At 34.7% G+C, this 24,709-nt stretch overlaps 1 protein-coding gene across 1 annotated transcript in view; it reads left to right on the top strand.

Moving 5' to 3' along the window:
* IL1RAPL1 (interleukin 1 receptor accessory protein like 1) overlaps positions 1–24,709 on the top strand; it is a 767,014-nt gene that overhangs the window by 467,171 nt on the left and 275,134 nt on the right. Inside the window, exons 4-5 of the mRNA XM_056329365.1 lie at positions 4,096–4,282; positions 6,382–6,535. Coding sequence (XP_056185340.1) covers positions 4,096–4,282; positions 6,382–6,535 — 341 coding nt within the window. The remainder of the gene's footprint in view (positions 1–4,095; positions 4,283–6,381; positions 6,536–24,709) is intronic.

Here is a 24,709-nt window from a genome sequence, read left to right as displayed (position 1 = left end):
GAAGGAAGAAATTTTGTAATGTGGATGTATTTGTGGTTGTTTAACCTACAATTTCCTGCTTTTTATCAAGATTGCCTTCTTACTCAACTGTACTTTTATTTTCTTTACCAGACTTTTCCATACTTGGTGCTGTTCTGCAAACTTAACCATGTTCTTTTAGTTCTCTGTGTAGAGCTTTTTCACTCTTCACTCTGCCACACTATCACAGGGTCTGTATTTCAAGGTATCTTATATGACAGATATCCTATACGAATGTATATCTATGACAGGTGCAGATCAATTAACATTAAGGTAGAACAGGTACTAATGAACTTGGCAGGTGGATGTCATTTCAAGCAGAGAAAAGGGTAAAAAGTGGAAGTCTTCTGTTCTTATGTAAAGAGTGCTCTATATGCTTTCATATAGCTGTACAACCAAGATGTTAAACAGTATCAGATAAAAAAAGGCAAACCACTGAATATGCAAGGGAACTGTGGGGTGCTGGGCATTAGAGCAACTACTACTGGGATATAGAAGTCACTGAGAATTTAAGATATTTATATACTTTTCTGTCCTATTGTTATCGCAAGTTTCAGTCACACATCCATTGCTCCTGGGCCCTTACATTTTAAAGATGATAAATGGCTACAAAAGACCTGTAATGAAATCAATATATTTAGTAGATATGATTTCCACCACATTGTTTGTGCTTTAACACTTATAGACCAGTAGTGTATAAATGACACATTAGGGTGCGGATGACTGCGTGAGTCCATGTCAAACAATGGGGCAGCCTCTGTCACACCATATGAAAAAAATTTTGTTCATCACTGGTAGCAGATGGATGAATATTTTTCTAGTTCTAATAAGAAACTTAAGCTTGTGGACAAGAAAGAGGAAATACATAGAGTTCTAGTAAGCCCTATATAATTTATTCATAACCTGTGTGATTTTCATTGTCTGAATTTTACTTAAGTAGCTGTTGCAGATTTTGGCTTTTAGACTGGTACTGCTTTGAAGTGTAGCTACCTGATGATAAAGGTCCACAGTCTGGACCACACTGGAGAAGAAAAGGAGAAAAAGTGTAGCATTTGCTCTTAATAATGAATGTAACGTTGAGTTTCCACTGGCTTATAAAATTTCCTTATAGGAGTTTTGTTTGTTTGTTTGTTAGTTTGATCTGGTGCCTCCAGTAAAAGACATATGGATAATTTTCTTAGTTCTAACACATGAACATTTTTTACCCTCTGCAGTATGTGCACGCTTGCTGGAGGGCTCTGCTGCCTGCTACTTTTTCTGCTAGCTGAGGGGCTCCACATCTACTGTATCCATCATGCTCCAGCTGTAATCAGCAAACAAACTCACCTTCTCTTTCTTCTTCATTCCTACCTGGGGACTGTTTAATTTTTTTTTCTCATTTCCAGTTCTGTGAGCCCATTACCTTAATTTCCTTTTCTCACGCTTTTTGTGTTGCTTTGCCTTTTATATCTTACTTTTTGAGTTTTGTTTCATCCCGACAGCCTTGGTTTCTGACACAGAGTACAAGATGAGTCAGAATGACAGTGCAGTTAGCATTTAGAACCAAAATAAGAAAGTCTGTGGCACTGAGGGGCATCCACAGCTTTAGGTTCTTATGACAGTACTTTGGGCTTTTGAGAATAAATTCTGTTAAGGAACCAAGCTGACGAAGAATCTACCCAAAATTTTCCAGTATCGTATAGCTGCACTTTAGAACATAATTACCTAAAGCCCAGTCAATTTGTGCTTCTGTCTGCAGGACACATATATATATATATGACTCAAATCATACACGCACACAACTTTGAGTCATTAAATACCAACATCTTCAAACAATGGGTTTAAACGCTATAAGATATTTCCAAAATACTGCTTTTCTTATCGAACAGGAAGCCTAAGCTGCATCTGGTAAAGGATCTGCTGTTGCGAGGGAAACTTGGATGTGCCTCAGAAGGAATTCTAGCTCTGGCAATTGACATTGGCACTGTTGCAGAACAGAGCGTTTAGTAGACCAAAACATAAATTGGAATTTTTGGCCAATTCACTCTGAATACTGAAGGAAGACAAAAAAAAACAACATATAAGACAATTTTACTTAGCTTGCTTCTTCAGAGAATGAGATGACTGTTAAGTGTTTTTTGTGACCCCCACCTCACCCCCTCCCAGGTACTTCTAGAAATCTCTGTAACATGAACACAACATTATGTTAAAGCACATTAAAAGGAATAAAAGAGAATATTTAGATGGGAAAATTAAATTGCCTATTTATTGCCCCTTGTCATCCAGTAACAGAATCCTCCCATGTAGTTAATGTACTTTTGACCCCCCGAACTTAACAGATTGATTAGAACTTCTCCGTTTTTTTTAAGGGATAGGTCTTTCAAGAACAGAGAAAGAGAATTTTACCAATTTGGAAAAAATTACTTAGGTGAATTTTTATGATGTTTTCAAGCCACATAATAAACGAATAATAAAGCCACATAATAAATTAGAACATTATAGCACATTAATGGAGGAATAACATAACGTACAGTAATGAAAATGCATTCTTTAAAGAACTGTATGTTTTTAAATTGCATGTACAGGTAAGAATGGTGGTTGACTCTTCAATAGCTTAAAAGCAGCAAGAGATCTGTATTCATTGAATGCATTCTGTGCTTTACATAAACTTTAAATAACTTTATTTGCTTTATACAGTCAGATCCTTAAACAAGGTAGTAAATTATGTTTATAGCTCATTATAAGGGAGTAATGTTGTGATGTTTTCCTTACAAGTCCATGATTTAGCGGCATAGGTAAATGACATTTGATTTCAGAATTTATATTTCTAAGAATATTCTTTAATTTGATAGTTACTTGAATAGCTTCATTTCAGGTTTACATTTTCTTTAAAAAATTGGACTATAGAATTAATTGAATCAAGGGGTTTTTTTATTCTTTGTCTTTAAGCATTTCTGTCCCCTCTTCTTGAACACAAAAAGAAAACAGATATTAAGAAATCTAAAGAGAATGAGAAAATGTAGCCATCTTTGAGATTCCCCATATCCAACACACAGGAGATTGTTGTAAATCAGCTATCAGCTCACAGAGTCTGAGAATGGAGACAAGAAAATGAATGTTTCCTCAGGGCTCTCTGCAGGATCCTCTTTCAGCAGATCAGGGGTCAAACACATTTACAAAACAGTAGGAGAGAAATCTTGCATTGTCAGTGTGTTCCTGGGGAGTACTCAACTTTATGCACTCATTTGCTGCCCACCTGGAAACTCAAATAAAAAAAAATAGTAAATCATTTCAAGTAATTTTGCCTTTAAGCCTAATTAAAGTGCATAGCAAAGTGTGAGAAGGAAGACAATTTTCCCCAGTCTCTGGCTGCCTGGCGTACGTACAAACATCAAGCAGCACAGGAAGTAAGAAGTTTCAGGAAAGAGCCCAAACTAATGAAGGCTGTAGGTAATACAGAAGCAGTATTTTGGCTGGGGAGTATGAGGATCAAAGTCTAAGATAAACAAGGTAGCACTCCATTATGTTCAACCACCCTTTATTCTATAATTGGAAGGGTCACAAGACTAATTTTAATTAAAGACTGTGCAAAGGATACCACTTTCACTTTAAAGCATGCTCAGATCTCATGAATATGTGGCTCCTGGTGTGGTGCTTAAGTTACATTGTGGCATTTACCTGTGGTATTACAACAGGATCAGTTCACACTAACAGCTTTTGTAACATCTGTCAGAAAGTTGGCTCTCCAGTTTCACTGGTAAATCCGTGGAGCTTTTATTGTTGTGTATTTACTTTCAGGGAAATTGTTCTCAGATATACGGTAAGGACAGTAACATTAGGAGAAGTCTGACAAAAGGGAGAAACATTTTGTCATGGAGTAAGGCCAACCAATGCCTTCTAAATATTGTAGGTAGTGGATGAGAAAGAGGTAAAATTATCATGAACAGCTATAAAATACAAAAAAATTTGCAATGTCTGATTATCTGTCTTTTACTTGGAATGAACATAATGACTTAAAAACAATGTCATGTATATTGGCATTTAGGGGCCTTTTTGTTTTCATGTTAGACTTTTATTTCTATTTTTATTGCATTACAGAAACTCAACTTACTGTATGAAAGTGTCCATTTCACTGACGGTGGGTGAGAATGACACTGGACTCTGCTACAATTCAAAGATGAAATATTTTGAAAAAGCTGAACTTAGCAAAAGCAAGGAAATCTCATGCCCTGAAATTGAGGATTTTTTATTTCCATTTAGGGAGCCTGAAATTCTTTGGTATAAGGTAAGAAATACATAAGATTTTTACCTTCAGCAAGATACTGTGTAATGTTCTTATGTTTTTCATGATCTAAATATGATACAAAGCTTAAATTGTTTAAAAACTTGTTAAGAACAGACAACAAAATCAAGGATAGAAAAGAATGAATTAAGAGAGAGAAATTCAGATGCTTCCTTTGCTAAACATTAGAGCTGGTAATTTCTTAATATCCATTTATGGATGTCGCAAAGAATTAACAACTTTCTTCTAACAAGAGGGCTAAAAAAGAAGTGTTACCAGTCTGGGTTGGTTTGATATGCTACGGTGAAGCCATGTGAGCTGCTTATACAGCAACTGAGCAACTGTTTGTGCTATATGAGGCGAAAGAGTGTTTCTTAAAACTGAGGCAAAAGACTTATTTGGAAAAATATATATAGGATATCTATGCATGCTGTTATCTGAATGGATGGCTTAATTTTGCAGCACAAAATTCAGCAAAGTCTTCCAAAACTTTGATCTTTACTTATTAGCTTTTACTTGCAAATGTAATTTAATTGTTTTTATCAATAACTTAATTTTAATACTGTGTACTAATCATTCTTGCAAATGGTGAAATTCTTGCAAATTGTGCTGCCTGTGGAATAGTGGTAGCAATAGCGAATAGGCAGGAATAGTAAATAGGGAATAGGCAGGAATAGGCAGCAAGTAGTGCTGTCTGTACTGCCTGCCTAGAACTTCCATGAACAACAGCTTGAGTTCTGGCTTTCTTACCATCTGCAGGAAATATGCAGTATCTCAGTACTGTAACGCACACAATTTAGTCCTCAGACAGTTCAGTAAATCTGAAATTTAGATACTGTGTATTTTGTCTACACAGACATCTGTGTATATAGGAAGTCCTATCTTAAGTATGCACTGGTATGTATTCTGTTTATTTTTAAAAGTCTGGTAATTTACCTGATAACATAAATGCCTTAAAATATAGCACACAAGACTATGTTATCTAATAAGTCAATACTTGTGGCCTAGAAGGATTCTGGCCGAATTAAGTAACAGTATGTCTAATATTAGAGGTATGTGACTAATTAGCTGCTTATACTCATATTGGATTTTTTTGTTGATAATACAATTGTACCCGAAGTTTTATCAAATTTAAAAATATGGCTTGCTTCTTAAACAAGTTTTCAAAAGATTGGCTTTTTAGGAGTCATTGACAGTATTTGTGTGAACTCAAAGAACCTGTTATGCTTTAACATTTAACAAAACTCCTTACTGTATAAACAATGATTATGCTAAGATAACCAAGTATTTTATGTCAGTCAATCAAAAGATATTTTGCTTATGAAAAGCACTAATCCTTTTTTCTAATACCTTATAAATATATTTGTTTGCAGTACAAAAATAATTAGAAAACCTACAAACACAAAAAATATTCCGAGCTATTTCAAATATTACCTAGGTTCATTAAGTGAAAATAAGTTAATCACTTTAGGGACCTAAGAATAATGCATGCAAAAATGTATATTCTCTTTTATAGCACAAAAAGTAATGTTTTGGTAGTATTAATTGAAAAAAATAACTCTTTTTGTAGATACAAAACTCACATTTACTAAAGACTTCAGAGAGCTTTGATTCTAAGAAGTCTTTGGAAAGACATATAACATTCTCATTTCTTGTCATTCTTACCTTCTGTTTCTCTACAATTTTTAATTATATTTTTTAAAAAAATATATATTAGCAAAAAATAAATTCTCACCTGCAACCTGTAGCTACTGGTAATTTAACAGTCACGGATCACAGATATAAATGTAATGGAAAATAAGTAAATTAAACAGGAGCCCCTCAGCAAACTAATGTTAAAAAAAAGACACCAAACACCAAAGGTATCAAATCTTTTTGTTTTCAGAGGGCAAGATAAGCTGAAAAATATCTATAGTTTTTTTTATTATTATTTTTAATCAACACTTAATTGAACTGGTTTTTTTAAGACAATTACTGTATGCAAAGTCCGTAACTAGCCCAGGGTCTTGCCTAGTCGCCCTGGTTTTGAGCAGCACTGTCAACAGTAGCCCGATTTAAGTGTGAAAGCACAAACACTGAAGTATTATATTATCTTTAAACAGGAATGCAAGTCAAAGACTTGGAGATCAAGTATTGTGTTTAAAAAGGATACTCTTGTCATTCGGGAAGTTAGAGAGGATGACATTGGAAATTACACTTGTGAGTTAAAATATGGATTCTTTGTTGTCAGAAGAACTACGGAATTAACAGTTACAGGTAATTACAGGTTCTTTGTATCTTATATTTAGAAAAAGCATTGAACATCATGATTTGAGTTGTGCATATTTGAGTACCTATATATACCATTTTTAACACAAAACGTTGCTGTGTGCTTAGATATAAATGGCTGATACATTAAATCTGTCCTGAATACTTCATAGTAGTATGTGTAATATTTTGAACAAGCCTGAATCTTGGTTTATTCCAAAGCTTCTGGGTAGGTCTTGGTTTTGGGTGGAAAATGTGGTCAAGGAACAGGTAACTTCAGCAAGCACAACCCCAAACAGAAAATAAGATCATTAAGTCTATCATATTTCTTCATGTGGTTAAATGCCTTTGGACATGACAATAGCTGTAGCTACAACCTGACAGCAGTAGCTCTAGCCCAGTGAGACCATTACAACTGGGGACAGGTATGTAAGGAATAGTGTTTGAGCAGTGCATGACTGAAGCATTCTCCCCCTGGTATTCTCTTCAAGCTTCCTGTAGTTTATAGTTCAAAAACTTCCTGATTTCAATTGTCATGTGCCATGGTTATGAATTAACACGTTTTCCATTATTCTGATTACTTTTTTAATCCATTTATTCTTGGCTTCAAAAACATTTTGAAGTATCAAGTTTGACAGGGTAATTACATAACAAATAAACTCCATAATTTAGCAAACAGCAATTGAAGAAGATGCATTTAATATAATCTGCATTTAAAAACTACTATATCAATATGTAAAATCCACTATAGATGAAACCAAAATATATACTGTAATAGTAATGTCCCCAGAAGCAGAACAGTATGAAGAGTGGTCCATTAAAATTTCAATTCCTCAGCAGACCTCTAACCTCTGTTTTACAAACATGTAAAGCATACAGCTGAACGTAAAGCATACAGCTGAACATAAACCTAAGGTAGAAAATTAATCTCTAGAATTATCGGATGACACTGGAAAAAAGGAGTACATAATGATCTATGTAATATAGTGTAATTCAGCAGTTTATTCCCTAAAAGAAAGCAGAAATGGGTTCCTAGCAAACTGGAGGTGAACTAAATCCATATGGTTAACAAGGATTCTTGCATATGTAAGTTCTTGCACCTTCAAAATGCCTAATAAGCCAAGAAACAAACCATAAAGAAGGAGTTTTGTGGTGATTCTTTTTTTCCTTTTTAGTATCTAATTTATAAATACATTGCAAACTGACAATTAGTAACAACACTTATGTTGTGCATTAAGCTGAATTGCAAGTTTCCTTTTATGATAAAAAGTTTGCTTTCTATTTTGATGTATCCCATTTGCCCTCCACATTATCAGAAATTATAGTGAATTATGGTTTGTAATTTTCTTCTAGTAGATTAGTCTGGAAATCATACTATTTATGTTGTTTTGAGAGTATTCAAGTAATCAATAATATTTATTTAAGCTCAATACCTAGGATCTCTTATTAATTTCTTTTTGTATGGAATTGATTTATTTGGCCAGTACAAACAGGCAATTACTATCTAATGATTAACCTCACAGTAAAGATCCACACACTCTGTCATATGAAGAAAGCAAAGACAGTGTCTTCAAGAATTTGATTTATACCAGAAGGATGTTGTCGATTATTGTTTGCAATATATGATGTATGGATTCAAAGAGTACATATTGCCTTAGTGCTCAGGTGATCCCTTCTTTTCCTGTGGTTGGTGCTCCACTGCACAAGAGTATTTCAAACAGACTCAGACTGACAGAAAGGAGAAAGAAAAAAAGCATTGGAACCAGATGCATGTTACTATTTGTAGTAATAGTTTAAAAAATGTAATTCATCACTTGTGGTGTAGGTAGGAGTTTAGTATTTAATGTTTAACTAGACAAAGACAGAAAGAAACTTGGCTGGTTTTGATGTGCTAAAAATGAATGAACGCATATGGAGGGAATTATTCAGTTTCCACCCCTGCAAACCCCAGCAGATGTAAGGACAACCTCCAAATTAGTAAACAGCTTGGGTAGTACTGTAGGTCTTCATATCATCTTTATAATATTATATGTCTAAACAGAATAAATGGATTTACTAACAGTACTGCTAATTTCATACTACATCTGTACTGATGTCTTGGTAAGTTTTTTAATCAATGCTTTACAGGAAAAGAGTCACACTTTAAGTGCCTGTCCTACTTTTTCTCTGTGAAGTGAAAAACAGTTTTGAGTTGCCCTGAACATACATTGAAGAATATATAGAATAAATGGGAGGTGGAAGCGAGTGTTTGTTTTGAAAAAGGAATTAAACTTTAATTCAGGAACAGAGAAATAAATGTTGCAAATGTCAAATTAAAAATAAAACCCAAAACTGACAGTTGATTGCTTTACTGCATTAATGAAAACATAATTAATTGAAACAATGGAATGGTGTATCTTTCTGACGTAGTCTCCAACGTGTCTCCAGACAGTATTAATAAATGATGAAGTTTGTTTGAACCATTGCTAAGAAAAAATTCCATCAATAAATTCCACCTCTACAAGGAGTGAAAAAAATAATTTCTAAGAGATTTGAAATTTCTCTGCCAAACATACTTTTTAGTTAGAATAAAAGAAATTTAAAAATATAATTAAGAATTACCAATTTTTCTCAGATGTTTCAGAACATATGGGAAGTTGTAATGTGTTTACAACTGTTAATGTGTTTATCAGAATGGGATTTATGAAAAATAACTCTCTGTATTCATTAGCATTACCTTGTGTGGTTATGGTGGGTGTGCCACCATCAGAAAAAAGAGTCACCTGTGTGCTGTTTCCATGTATAAGTAAGACTGGAATTTGGACTTTCTACATTTCTTTCCTTGAATATACTACCTTTCCTCTAGAAACTGAAAAAAAAAAACCCCACCTCTAATGCATGAAATCCATCAGCCAGATGTTATGTATGTATATATTTGTAGTATTCTATAGTAGCTAAAGATCTGCCTTTGTGCATTACGGCCTTTGCCTAGTAAGAAATCAGTCTGTTAATTTTTTTGCTAAGAAGTCATAGGTATCTGGTTGTTGACATAAAAGGATTCAGTGTGTTAGGCAGAGAGTAAAGAGGATTAAAGTAGCATTCTTGTTCTTCCTTCTACCTAGCAGAGGCAAGGAGAAACAGGCAGAATAACAGTAGTAGAGTAGAGTTACACAATCATAAGGGTACTCTCAGACCGGAATAAACAAGATAAAAATGATGATTTTGGAAAGTAGTATTACTTCAGTGGATAACCTATCTCTGAACAATATTTACTGAAAACTTTCCTTCACATTGAAAACTAAGTTTGAGCCCAGACAGTATTTGTAGAAATATCTCAAAGGTATTTATCATAAACAGTCTTTTTTGCAAATGATAATTTAGGTGTTCTATAAATAAAATAAATTAAAATACACTATTAAAAGCTCTTGAGAATTATCCTTTCCTAAATTCTAGGGATAGGAGAGATGCTAAACTTTTCTCTAACAGACTTCTTGTGCTGCTTTATACAAGTAATAGATCTTTTCTTTGTTTCAAATAAGCATGTTTGAACCTCCAATTCTAAAGTCACAGGCACCACAGATCTAACTAAATTAGAATGGCAGACCTAATACTGAGGTGACATACACATATAGCTACATATGAGGAATGTATCCTCTAAGTATGTGGGAAGTACACTGACATTCAGAGTAGCCTGAAGTTCCTAGTGATTTTTAAGACAGAAGCGGGTTGCTCTCTTAAAAAAGGAAGAATAACTTAAATCTTATCAGAAGAAAGGATAGAATGTCTTCAGACTGTATGAGAAAGGACAGAAACAGTTTTGTTATACTTATAAACGGTCATAAAAAGCTCTCTAGCATTACACAAGCTCTCTTTCTAGTATTACGCATAGGAGTTAAAGATAGACTATCCTCACAAGAGTTTGTTGGAAGAAAAAGGCCATATGTATAAGGAACTGTAATACCGTAAATTAAGTAGCAGTTCCTGGATTACTGAAGGCAGGCAGCATGAGCCAGCTATGACTTCAGAGGGACAAGGCAGCAGCCTGCCTTCTTCACCTCTCCTTCTCTCTTGGCATCTGTTGATGATCACTAACTTCAGGACCCACTTCGTTTTTCCACACAATGCACTTTGGCAGGCTTGATATCTCCTATACGGAAACCATTGTTGCTATTACAGACTATTAAACTATGGATATAATTATATATTCACATTCTTTTCAATATTGATGTTGTTTATGCATACTATGATAACCTCACTACTTCACAGCTTGCATACCTATGCACCTCATAGTGAAATATGGAATGGCTCATATTCTGATTTAGAAGTTGAAAAAAAGAAAATCAAGAAGAAAATTCACACATTTTGGAAAAGGTCACACTCACTTTGTATGTGGTACCCATCTCATCTAAGTATAGCTGTTGAAAATCCCTAAGCCATTGAAAAATATTATTTTCCCTCCTTTTAAAGAATGAGAAAACAAATTGCCCTTTCTTATCTTAGATTGTAAGCACTGAATGCCACCTTAGGTACACCTTTAAAGTAACAATCATATTTAGTGCTCACATTTTTGGTTTTATGAAAAATGTCTTGTTATTGGCAGAAACATTGCACTAACATTTGTAAATAATACACAAAATCTTCATATGTTGTATTCTTGCCAAGAATAAGTATAGACTTTACTTCTTTTCCAGAATATGATTTCTTCTTACAATGCGGATGTATCTTTCAGGGTTTTATTAAGATAACTATTTTTCTTTTGATTTTAATGTTGTTTGGAAGATCGGTATCTCACACTGAAAATATATTATCATTGAAGTGATTTCAATCAATTTCCGTGTTGTTCTGAGATCCGACTTAGAAATTATCTGCTGTGCAAAATGCAAACTATGCACTATTTATTTTAACTAATGAAAATATTCACATAAACAGTGCAATTAGTAGTTCTTGGTTTGTGGTTATGTAAATACGCATTCTAAAAAGTCCTGCAATGTACACAGACATTTCTGGACATTTATACCTTCAGGTTGGTTGGATTATCAGTTTGTTCTTTTATATGTGGAATTTTAATTAAGGCATACCTGCTCTCTTTGACATAATTAAGTGTATGTTCAGACTTGGGAGAGAATCATATTTTAACAGACTAGTATTAATTCATTCATAGTGAACAACGTGGGTCAAAAATATTTTCCATCAGTTATTTCTTTTAATTAAATAAAATAAATTTCAATTAAAAGTTCTGTTTAACAATATTTATTTTGTTACTTATAATACAAAGACATATTCAAGCACAAACTCTTTCCATTTTGGCAGAATTTCATTCATAAGGTCTAGCCTGGGTCTAAGAAAGCATATATGTGTCCCCACTGCAATGTCAAGTAGTTCTCCATGATGAACATCATAAAATCAAACAGATCCAAACAGCCTTGCAGTTGGAGTATTGCTTATTCAATTCCTCAATGTTTTTTTTATTTTAAATGCGAAAATATTTTTTTCCATTCTCTTAAAAGTCAGAAGACCTTATACCTCACAGATGGAATCAGAGCTAACCAGTAGTTTCTTACTCCTGCAGCCTTTTCTCAGAGATACCCTGTATTGTCTTTATTCATTGATCAGTTTCCTTAAAGTCCCCTTGAAAACAACTCCTGCTGGAATAAGCACAAGTTTAAATTTAGAGATTTGAGCATGTTCACAACCAAGCTACAGCAATACTAAATTTTATGTAAATTGATACAAGCCTTTTTATCACTTAAATTTAACCTGCTTGGTTTAAAATATTTCTGCAATAATCTTGAAAGTGTTAGTTTACTCTTTTCCATCTGCTATTGATAATTTTTTTCATCTTCATACCTCTTAGGCAAAATAAATAAATAAAATAATTAATTATTTAATTAATTGTCTGTTTCACAGTTATACTATAGTTGACTCTCAGTGTTGCTCAGAGGTTGGGACTTGTTCAATAAGCTTTATTTATTTTGTTTTCTGACAGAATTAGTCTTCATTACCATAGAAGAAAATCTTAAATGTCTATATGTACATATGTGGCTTTATTCGTAAAAAATCCACTGTGAAAGTAAATAGTATGAAGAAATAATTACAATTAAAGTATATCTCTAGCCTCAGAGATCACTACATTTGGATCTTATATAAATGGCCAGTCACCATATTTTGTGAAGAAAAAAAAAAAAAAAAAGAGGATGAAACTTTGAAGGTTTCAGCCGTCTTTAAGCAGTCTGTATTATAACTGTGTAAGACAAATTGTGCACCCTTTTTTCTCCAAAATGTTGGCTTTAATTGTTTCCCATTCTGCTGCTCTTTCTCACTCAATACATCGGAATGCAGAAAGGTGCTACAATAAGCATGTACCTCTATTTTTAGCAGGTGCTAAGTGAGAAAAAGGCTAAATAACAGAGGGTTGTTTTCCAAGCATTTAGAGCTTGAGAACAGGCTCTGCCTGGTTTTTGCAGTTAATGACAGGGATGAACCATTTTGAATGCACCCAGCCCCTCCTTGCTTCAGCTGATCCTAATAATTATCAGAGCTGATGCTCATTCCTTTTGTTCGTTATGAATTTAATTCAACTCCAGAACATAGTCAGATAGAAATTCTATTTACCGTTATTCTCTGTAAAGACTAATAAAATATAAAGCAAACAATAGTCTCATTATGAAAGCAGCATGTTCAAAATACTAACCTAGCATTTTTATAATACATAAAATACTGTAGGTTTAAGAAATCCATGGCTGAAGAGTGGGTTGGATTTCAATATTTTTTTATTAGAAATGAGTGATCATCTTTTATAGTGCAATCATTTTTGTATGGCTAAAAACAAGGATCTAAATTAATCTCCTGTGTGCATTTGAGTAATAATAATCAGACTTTTATGTAGAGATTTGATTAAAATGTTTATTATAAATGTTCATTTAACATACTCATTTTAAATGGTTTAGTGGGTTATTCAAAACCAACCTTATATGAAGGCAGTAATGAGCCAAGCTTTATGTATTTTACTTCAAAGTGCAAATGGTGTCATGTACTGTATGATATAGGTTGACATGGTTAATTAGAAAACCAACTTCAGCAGCTTAGCAAAAGAATAGATGCAAAAGTTAAAGGGAGGCAGATTCCCAGCTCTACGTTGAACCTTGCTGCTGGTGACCTCACATTTCTACCTTTCTGACATGCTAAACTGGGGTTCTCAAAAAGACCAGCTTTAATAATTGGACATTATTCCCATCCATGGTCAGAGGAAAGAGAGAAGCTTCTCTAGACAAGTAATTCAGAGAAGCAGACAGAGTTGGGTGGTCAAAACTTATTTTAGAAAATAGTCTCTGTGGGCTTTAGGAGTAGAGTTTCCTCTGCATAAAATCAGATCTGATGAATAACTTGTTCCTTTAGGGTGATACTGTTACATGCTTGTCTTTCTGGACAAAGTTCAGAATGCATAATATACATTCTACAACACTGTCTCCTTCTTAGTTGCTATCTTTTTTCTGTTATTTATCGAAAAAGTCCTCCAGGATATGGCCATTATTGTTGACTTTTCTTATTTTACTAATGCTTTTCATTCAAGTGCACCTTATTTTGCACTTACCTTCCTATCAGCTAGGTCTTCCTCTCTACCTGATTATATATCTTCATTGTGGCTTTTTGTGCGGATAATGTAAAAATAGAACATTCGTTATAAAACACTAAGATACATAAGTAAGTTTGGTTTAGTATGTTAAAGTAAATCTCAATATTTACAAGCATTTTTTAATCATTCTTTTTAACTGCCTGTCATGCACATTGATGCCTCTGCTTATCTCATACAATATGAACTAATAAGAATAGTGTGTATGACTTGTGGCAGTTAGCTGGGCAGATGCCACGAAACAATGTAATTGATAGTGCAGTCATGACCTCTGTTGGAATCCTGTACTCCCTGTTGACAATATGGTCTCATAAAAGTTAAGGGAGTGAATTAACATGCGGTAATCAGTAGAAGAGATCCTATTCCCTGACAAGAATGAAGAATTCTGCTTGAATTTGATGTTATGTAACATGTGCAGTGTGTTCCTGGGTATACTGTATTAAAATTATTACATTTTTGCTCATTTCTATCCAGTGTTCCTATTAGAAACCTGCTAACTTTTAAAACTTATATGGACTGGCTTTTGCTGCAGATTTTTTTTTTCCCATTGTGACTTTGTGTGTAAGGTTAAAAACTAAGATTTTTTTCTTTTAAAAAAAAGACCAAAAACTCAAAAAAAATTGGTTTTTTGCATCAGTTGAGAAAAATTTAGTGAAATGCCATTTCCTGGTTCAATGGAAATTTGTTCAAGTGAGTGTTTCCCTTTTTTCATAAGTCATATCAGGATACTGAAATGCAAACATTTTTAGTAGATGTTACCATGTTTGTGCTTCCCATTGTTTCAGTTTAGTATAATTGAAGTTTTAAGATGAGCTCCATTCTACAGAGATAAGGTAACTGTAGACAAAAATGTTTATTACAAAACTGTATTAGTGACTACTAAAAACATAAAAAACTTATAAACCCTTAGTTTATTAAGGTGCTACAAAAATTAAATAAATCTGTTCGTTAGCCACCCAAGATGCTGGTTAAGCAACCTTTTAAAATGTAGATAAATGACATTCAGTGTGAATGTTTCACATTATTGCTATGGAATCAGAAGACTTCACTTCAGTTTTACATTCCCCTAGAGTATGCTAAATCCAACCATATTGTCCTAACCAAGCATTTATCATTTCCCTAGCTTTTATTTGAAAGCTTTAGGTAATTTATGTGTACAGCGGACTCTTCCAGGATGGTATTTTAATAAACTAAAGTATAAAATGGCATATAGACCTTGTGTTGCCTCCATCCTGAAAAACCCTCTGTTCACACCCTTAAAAACAGTCTCTACACAATTACACTAACTGAATATTTAACTTTAAAATAGAGGCAAATTTTCCATTGTCTTCAATGTCTTTCAGTTGGCTTACTCAATTTTTTAACTCAGAGCTATTAAGTGAAACAATATTGGTAATACATTTGTTCAGTGAGAAATTCCATATAATACGTTTATCTGAAATTGTCATTACAGGCAGAAAAATATTGTTTAAAGAAGAATAAGAAAGATATCTCATTTTTTACTGTAGCGTTACCTGCTTGGGTACAGCACTAAGAGAACAATAGCCTCAAAATTATGTAGAAAGAATCTGAGATGTATTTCAGTATATCAAAAGTATGCTTGTCTTAAGAGGCATTCATGTCTTGAGATGCCCTCAGAAATATTGTCCTTTCTCCTTCACCATCGCCCAAAAAAGAAATGATCAGGCTTTTTTTCATGTCACCTCACAGTATTAATCAACCATCTAAAATACTGTAGTATATAAACAACGGGAAAACAGTGCATATCAAATTTAAGAAACAGGGTTTACTTTGTAATTCTTTTACAAGCATGAAGCAAAAGTGAAATCTTGGTTTCTCTGAGATCAGTGGCAGTTTTCCCCTTGACCCAGAAGAACTAACGTTTCATATTTTGACATTTTAGTGATGAAATACCAGAACTCAAGTTCATTTTAAAAAGTGCTATCAGATTTTGAAAAAATCCAACTCTGCAAATGACCTTAAGGTTTTTATGGGTTATTCTTTCATGCAGGTTTTTTCAATTGATTAATCAATTACTTTTTTAAAAGAAATTTTAAAATACCTTCATTGTGTTTTAGTAACAGGAAAAAAGGCATGATAGATGCATAATGACCATCCAAAACAGAATGATCAATAGATGAGATCTTTTTTACCATAATAAAAGGGGGAAACTTGCCCATCTGTTTCTTCATGACCCTAAAATACAGGTTTTAATTTTGGATCTTGCTGAAACTATAGTTCTTCCTAATTTACTCACTTTGTGAGCAGTTTAATCCTATTCTGACTGGAATCGGTATGGTTAAAACACCTGCTGGCTTACTGGAAAAAGTACAGGGCTAAAATAAAGCAGTCAAGAGAACAAATTTTCTATTCTAGGGTACTTTATCTGAAAAGTTTAAAAATGAAAGATAAGTGAAAAGGAATAGGAATGAATAAATCAAAATTATATCACAATTTAACTTCTGATGTTTTACTTATCTGTGTGAGAGCTTAAAATAGGAAAAGAATTTCACCAACTTATTTTTTTCTGTGGAAGGTTGATAACACACAGTAATTTTTTGAATATGAGAATGAAATTGGAACTAGCAATGACATTTTTCATTTCTTTAATACAGTTTTTCTTTTCACTTTGGAGCATTATATTCACATCCAGTACTACATTAATTTAAAAATGGGAGATATAACTTCATAGAAACAAGATTGAGGAGTGATATAAATAAGTGGATTTCCTCCATATTCTTGAAACAAAGTGTAGAGGAAAGAAAGGTGCCTGTCAGTTTTCTCCCTTTCTAAGTCATTCTACCTCTCCTCACTGCATCCTTCCCATGTTGAACAAGATGATATTTCTCCAGACACAGGATATGACAAGAAACATTCTCAGTCCTTAATAAGTCCTTTATAGAGTCACGAGTCCCACAGCATAATTCTAGTAGAGTTGTGAAAGGTTTATTTATGGTGAGTATATGATCTGTTGTATGTTTTTTTCTCTAGAGGTAAAAGACTCCTCTCACCTAACGTGAATACTTACAGTCATCTGCATATGAGCTAGTAGGTTTTCATAGTGATTCCATGGCATGATTTGTCTCCTCTTAATGTCAATGAATGAAACATTGGATGAGTTGTGTTATACAAAGTCCCACTTCCATCTCTTAACTGTCAAAGGAGCTTTAGATTACAAACGCAAATGTAGATTTATAATATAGGCACCTAAATTATATGAGCCCTACTTCTAGGGTTTGACAGTTGTTATGTTTATAACCTTTGGAAATGGTAAGCTGTGTCTAAGTAATATTTTGTTGTTATAAAACAAGTCAAAAAATTAATGACAGCTTTTTGAAGAAGACAAGAACAAATCTGTAGTAGAAATGTTATCTGTTTTTTTAGACTGAGATGTACAGCTGAAAAAAAATAAGCAAGCTTTTTGGTGTACAAGGCTGTCTTCAGATCTCAGGGGCTTAATATACCAGCTGTTCTAATAAAATATATTGCCTCTACCTTGTTTTGTCTAAGCCATCATGTCTACAACATTACTATTATTGTTTTTCATGGTATTTAAGTTTTCTTAGGATGGAATCACAGCATGCATTTCTTTAAGCTAGCTGCATTGTGCAAAATAAGTATGTTCTTTTTATTAAAATATTACTGGTTTGATTCATTTTGGCAGCTAGAATAAACTCTGCTTCACAAGTGACACAGAGTGTACCCTGTTTCATTCTGTGATTTCTTTGAGAATGATGATTGTGCTTACAAGACAACTGAAAGCTTTCCTTTTATATTTCACTATTCTGAATGAAACTCATACTAAACATAAAGAAAGATGAGTCCTCTCTGAAAATGAAGGTTTTTATTTGAGACCTGCAGTAAACAAAGTAAATGTTTTATTAGTAAGTAGGTGGTTTACAATGTTTCAGTGTAGACATGGTGAATTTATTTTTAAACTACTACTGTTCATGACTCACACCTGTCTTCTAACAGGGCATTTTTAATGTCACTATCAACTGGCATTAATGCACAGGTGGGTAAAGAACTAGAGGAGAGATGTAATTTTTATTTTGTTGTTGTATAGCTCTGCCAGGAAACTTTGCCTTTTCCACACACAGCACAAGAGGCAAGCATCACTCACCTTGAGCACCTACTGCTCGCTCCGCAGCTTTGTGCCTGGTGCTAGAGCCTAAGCACTGGCTGCTTTACATCAATCCCGTGCTGGACCTGTCCTAGCATACAATGCCCCCATGAATCTGACTGTTGTGATTTAACCCCGGCCAGCAGCCAAGCACCACGCAGCCGCTTGCTCACTGCCCCCCACCTGGAGGCATGGGGACGAGAATCGGAAAGGGGTGTAAAATTCACGGGTTGAGATAAGAACAATTTATTAATTTAAACAGAATAAAAAGGAAAGAACAATAACAATAAAAGTAACAATAACAATAATGATAATAATTACAATAACAAAATAATAACAGCAACAACAACAACAACAATAATAGTAACAACAACAACAACAACAACAACAACAACAATAATAATAATAATAATAGTTATAACTGAAAGGTGGGGAAAAGATAAATTCCAAAGGAAAAGGGAGAAAGGAAAACAAGTGATGCACAGTGCAACTGCTCACCACCTGCTGACCGATGCCCAGCCAGTCCCTGAGCTATGAACCCCAGTCCCCAGCCAACCTCCCAAGTTTATATACCAAGCGTGACATCCCATGGTATGGAATGCCTCTTTGGCTGGTTCGGGCCACCTGTCCTGGCTGTGTCCCCTCCCAGATTCCCGTGCCCCTCCAGCCCTCCCGCTGGCAGGGCCCAAGAAACTGAAAAGTCCTTGACTTAGTGTAAACATTACCCAGCAACAACTAAAACCATCAGGGCGTTATCAACATTGTTCTGACATCAGAGCCAAAACACAGCACTGCACCAGCTACTAGGAAGAAAGTTAACTCCATTCCAGCTGACACCAGGACACTGACACAGCTTGTGATTTCAATGACCAAAACAAGCCTCTCTCATTTTGCCCAGCCTTCCTTTTGAAAGCACAAACCAGCAATGCGTTTGGGTCTTGGAGTTACTTCCAAGATGTGCTTCGGTGGTGGCAATGGAGGGGACCTCTGAAGGGGCCACCCCGCTTCCCTACAAACGCTGCTGTGGTGGTTCCTGTCCTCCTGCAAACCACCCGTCTGCACATCCTCCCCTGTGCAAAACTCAGACAGTGGCAGTGGACAAGTCAAGGCTAGGTAGGAAGGTAGCACAAAAACAGCCTGCTGCAGCTCGAGGCCACAGCAACCACTGCTTCTGCGGGGCTGAAGGGAACACCTACCTACCCTGCTCTAAGCCACAGAGGAAGCACAGCCTCAGGCTGAGCCATCTCATCTCCATGCAGTGGCAGAACATTGCTGAAATCCTGTTTTGACTTTTCACGTGTTTTGTTCCTTCAAAACTTCCATTAGTTTTTTGGAATTTTTGAGCTAGCATTCAGAACTCAAAAAGTCACTTATGAATAACTTGGCAAAGGGCAAAAAATGCATGGTGATAAGCTAATTTAAATAGAAATAGGCTCGTTCTTTTGTGTGGGTTGCATATGTTTGGTGGTTTGGGTTTTTTTAATCTAGATTTTAATGAGCAAATTCAGTTTTCTGAAGACATACTCCAACACCTTCAGGAAAAAAGAAAAATAATGCTAGCTGATCTGTTTGTCATTTTTGTACAGCTAGCAATATCTAGACTTTTTGGTCATTTTTGAGGAATGACAGTTTTGTAGGATGAATAGGAGGGCAGGAACAGAGATTAAGGAAGAAAAGACACTTGCAAAATGTGGATAATGTGATATTTACTGGAAAATATGTGATTGTAACAAGAAAAGTCATTTATTTTCCTGTACTCCTGTGCACAAATAAAAAGCTGTACACTTAATAAGAAATAGTCCTGTGCAGCTACTGTTGTGACAAAGACAGGCTTAAAAGATTGAAAAAGAAAAAAAAATGAAAGAGCTATCCTGGCTTTTGAGAAGTCAATGACATTTCAAAACACTTTTGCATGTGCTCTATAATGACTTATTCTAATATATTATAAATGGTAGTTGGCAGATTACATCCCATAATTTCAAAAGCTAAATGCTGTACTGTTCATCTTTAGGTGTCTTCTTGTCAATGTGGTTCATGAACATCCTTGTGATCTGTCATAGCAGATTTGATCTGCACATAAAGCTGAGGGAACAAAGATTTATAAACTCCACTGAGAAAGATATACAGGTATATGTGCCTGCTATGGGGTGGACAGAAAGCATAAAGTACTGAAAAGCTGTAGCTTATGTAAATTGGAAGAAAATACTATCTTTAAACACAAGTTCAGGGTCCTGTAATCACTTAATAGTTCTGTAAGAAACATAATAATTTCTTTTAGGTGTCAGTGGTGGGTTTTTTTCTGACCTGCCTTTTTAAAACCAAAATTCTGAAAAATGTTACTTAATTCAGCAAAGATAAAATAAATGCAAACAATACAAATGATGCTTTTAGGCCTTTCAGGACAAATCAAAAAAGACTTTAATGACTTGAAAATTTTCCATTTTTTTGAATGAATGGCAAAGTAACTCTTTTAAAACAACATGCCAGATGACCTAGTTTCCTTATCAAACTGAGTGCTTCATAGTATTGAAGGACAGAAAACTTGCATTAACTTGATTAAAAGTACTATACTGAGTCAATAGAAAAAATATGGATCTACTCTTGGGATTTTAAAAGGATTCTGTAAGCAGAAAGGAGACATTTTTAATAAGTAAATTGTTACAGAACGAATAGCTACATGTGTGGAAGGTCCTTGCAGTTCCTATCCATGTACATTATGGAAGAGTAAATGAAATTAGTAGAGTACAAATGCAATTCTGACTCAGGAACTGAAATGGAGGCAGAGTGTGTCTTAATTCTTGTTTGTTTATGGCAGTTGATAACATCTAGTTAAATTAATTGATATCCTGTTAAATTTTCAGGATATGGATTGTTTCCTCACCACACATAACAAAAGGGTATTTATTTTGTTAGAGGCCTTTCAGCATTACCAGCATGTCATGGTAGCAAAAAGCTGTTTTCTGTGATTTCAGCCATTAAAAGAGAAACTAAGACAGTGATAGAATAGGCCTGTCATAGAATCAAAATACTGAAGTGAATTTGCATTGACACTACTTTCCTTTTCCTGCTTTGTTGTGGTCTGTACAGGATTTTGAAACAAAACAAAACAAAACAAAACAAAACAAAACAAAACCAGTTGCACTGCAGTGGTGGGCTGTTATGTTAAAAGATTTGGAAGAGGCTGAAAAATGCATTCATCTGCAGCTAAGGGACTGTCACGTCCCACCAAGAAAGAGGGAGGAGTGACTTAGATTCACTGATTCTTGTGGCTGGCATAGGGTATACACAATACCAGAGGTCCATGGGTAAACAAAGACTTTTATTCCATAGATAGGCTCATTGGTAAACAATTGGGTAGCAGAAATGCTTGGCAACTGCCATGCATATAACGTTTTATGCCTTGCATTACTTACTAGAAAAAGGTAAAAGAATACGAGAATAAGGCAGGGGAGAGACAGAGAACACCAGTCCTGGGTCCAGTGTTGGGCCTGCCAATGGAAAAGGGGGGGCTTCTTGTAAGAGCACTCATCTGGAAGTCCCTTCTTCTTTTATTCTTGTTCTCCCCAAAACAGCACTTGCCTTCCTATTTTACTCTTACCCTTCAGTGTGGACCACATCCTATTAAAATCAGCCTCACTTGTCATGTAGATTAGCATGCATGCTCCTTACAGGTGTGGGGGACCAAGTCTTTTTGGTCTTGAATTGACTCAGTGGTCAGGATCTCCCAGTGCCACATTTACCTTTTCCCTAGTTACTGCAGAAATCTGCTTACTCTGCTGCTTTTGGGGCAATTATTCACCCTTAGACAGGCTGTTCCCTTTTATCACTCTTTTTTTCCTCCTCAAGGTAATACAAAGGAAACTTTTTTTGACATTACAAGCTTTGAAACATTCCTCCAGTGTCTGAGACCTTCCTTGGACAGGCTCAGGGGATCTCCACCCACTATTACCTTAATGAGTTGTCTCCTGCTGTTGTTTGCACCCTTCTGAGCTTTCGTGTGGTGGTAGATTTTTTGATTTTTCCAGTTGATTTCCTACAGAAACATTTGATGATATTTTACTTATTAAAATATAAAGCATAGTCACGTGACTGTTTCAAAATCAGTTTTACCTGTTGTACTTTTAATTACAAATCATAGAATCATAGAATATTTAGGCGTTTGTAATTAAACACATACACACCCCCATTCACTAAATCTGGACGGAGCTCACTGATTACCAGTCAACAAAAAACATTCCCAGTTCAAACAAACCCTCTTTTCCTCCTCCAAAATCTTTGCAAACTTTTTATCCAGGAGGTGAAGTGAGGCAAGGCAAGCGGAGGTGAGGTGAGGCGAGGCAAGGAGACGAGAAGGATGGAGACCAAGTTGCTTATGTGTTTGTTTGATTTTGTGGGGAGAAAAAAAATAAATCCATATTTTTAACAGTGTTTAGCTTTATTTAACTTTTTTTGGAAGAAATTTATGGAACTTTCTGCCCTGGAAGAAAAAGAAACTTTTAACAGAAGGAAGTTAATTTAAAGTTTTGTTTAGAATATATTATTAGAAAGCTATCCTAGAGATGAGGCAGATTTTCATGCTTATAGTAATACACCAACTCTTCTTCCTAAATAAGGTGACAGTTTTGCTGGGAGCAGGGAGAAAGGTTGCTGTAAATTCAAACCAAGACAGTAGTACAAGAGTAGATAAACAGAGTATTTGTTTGAAACAAACATATCTATCCTTGTACTGTGTAACAGGAGCCCAGGAAGACTTAAACAATATACCCTGAAAGATTCAGTGACTATGGGAGAAAATGAATATTTAAAGACAGAAGGAATAAGAAGCTTCCACTAGTAGAGATGAGAAATACACGCATAGAGAAGACAGTGATTTTTTTCTAAATGCGCCTTGTGTTTATGGTTTTCCCTGCTGTGGGAATCCGTACCATTTTTCACAAGATAGCATTGGAAGTGAAGATTCTGGTGAGCTAGTCAGAAGGCAGCAATATATTTAAGTTAATGCAGTTGTACCTGCCATCATGAATGGCTGCTGTAACCACAGCTTCTAAAACCCACTGTAGGTTTCAGCAGTCCATGGTACAATGGAGCTCTCAGAATTATAATAGTTGTCAACATTTGATTACAGAAAACAATGTTTCTGGAATAAGTATTTTTAGATTTCTTTTTACTCTGTGCAATTGACTAATAAAAGAAAAAACAGAGGAAACAGAGGGTATGGCACTATGAAAAGTAATCAAAGATATGAATACTTAGGAAGGGTAAAATACAGCTAGAGCTAGTGAAGACTATTTGGCACTCTATATTATTAAATGGATTTTGATTTCTAAGATTATATATTGAGATATTGTTATGATTATCAGAGATATCACACTGAATTTTGATTCTGATTTCTGTTTAAAAAAAGGTTATGTAAGGCTTTTAATTTATTGTTTAAGTGCCAACAGGCTCTATAACAAGTATTTTACAAGGTTTTCTCAGTTGAAATTATGAGTACTTTGATTCTGGGAGAAGTTCATAGCTGATGGATATGTAGTATTTTTTTTTCCATTATGCGCTTCTGTATTCAGCTGGTGATGAATGTACCCTGCCTGACTCTCACTGAAATTAAGTTTTCATGTAGGTTTACTGCCCAAGGTTTGTATAGATTGATCCAACGAAAACATCAGCTAAAAGCAGAGCTAGGCATCATTTACTTATTTAATAAATAATGTTTTTCCCCCAAAGGGGTAGTTTTCGCAGTCCTTTCAGAATTTATATGAAATCCATTAAAGAGTTTTGTCTTTACCTGTCAGCTGTGCCTTTACCTGTCATCATGAAATACTTCAACTGTGTTATGGAGCCTTTTCCTGTTTAAAAAGCTTTATAATAGTTTTCTTCATTCAAAGTAACTTAACAAGTGAGAAGCTCAAAATTGCCTTTGAAAGTATTACTATATAATGTCCTACGTGAATTTGGTTTACATGCTTGGTTGTATTTAATCTAAAGATGGCATTATAGCAAAACAAACAACACTGTTGAATATATGAACCTATTTTTCTCTCTCGCTAGGTTTATGTTGGCTACCTATACAGATATTTGAGAAATACCTGTGCATCTTATGCACAAATGTTAAATAATATTAAAATCTAAATTCATAAAGAATGTCAGAATAGGTTTTTAAAAGATGAAATCGATGTTTAGTGTGGCTTTATTATACAAATAACTGGTCACAGCCTGTAAGCCCTCCTCCATCCTCCCCCTGCTGCACTGAAAAATAGCCTAACAATTTTGCTATGTAAAATGAGAAATATTTTTTATTTAGTCTGGTAAAAGTCAGGTGGGATTTTTGCATCCACATATGACATTGTTTTAAAATAACCTGGTCTGGCCTTTGGAACTTAATTCCACATGTCTGGTACTCCACTCAGGCACTGTTATAAAGGTTAGATCACAAGATGCAAAAATTGTAAAT

This window comes from Falco biarmicus, chromosome 2 (genome assembly GCF_023638135.1).
Source record: "Falco biarmicus isolate bFalBia1 chromosome 2, bFalBia1.pri, whole genome shotgun sequence".
NCBI lineage: Eukaryota > Metazoa > Chordata > Aves > Falconiformes > Falconidae > Falco > Falco biarmicus.
The sequence above is the reverse complement of the archived record's forward strand: the minus strand, read 5'-3'. Positions and strand labels throughout refer to the sequence as shown.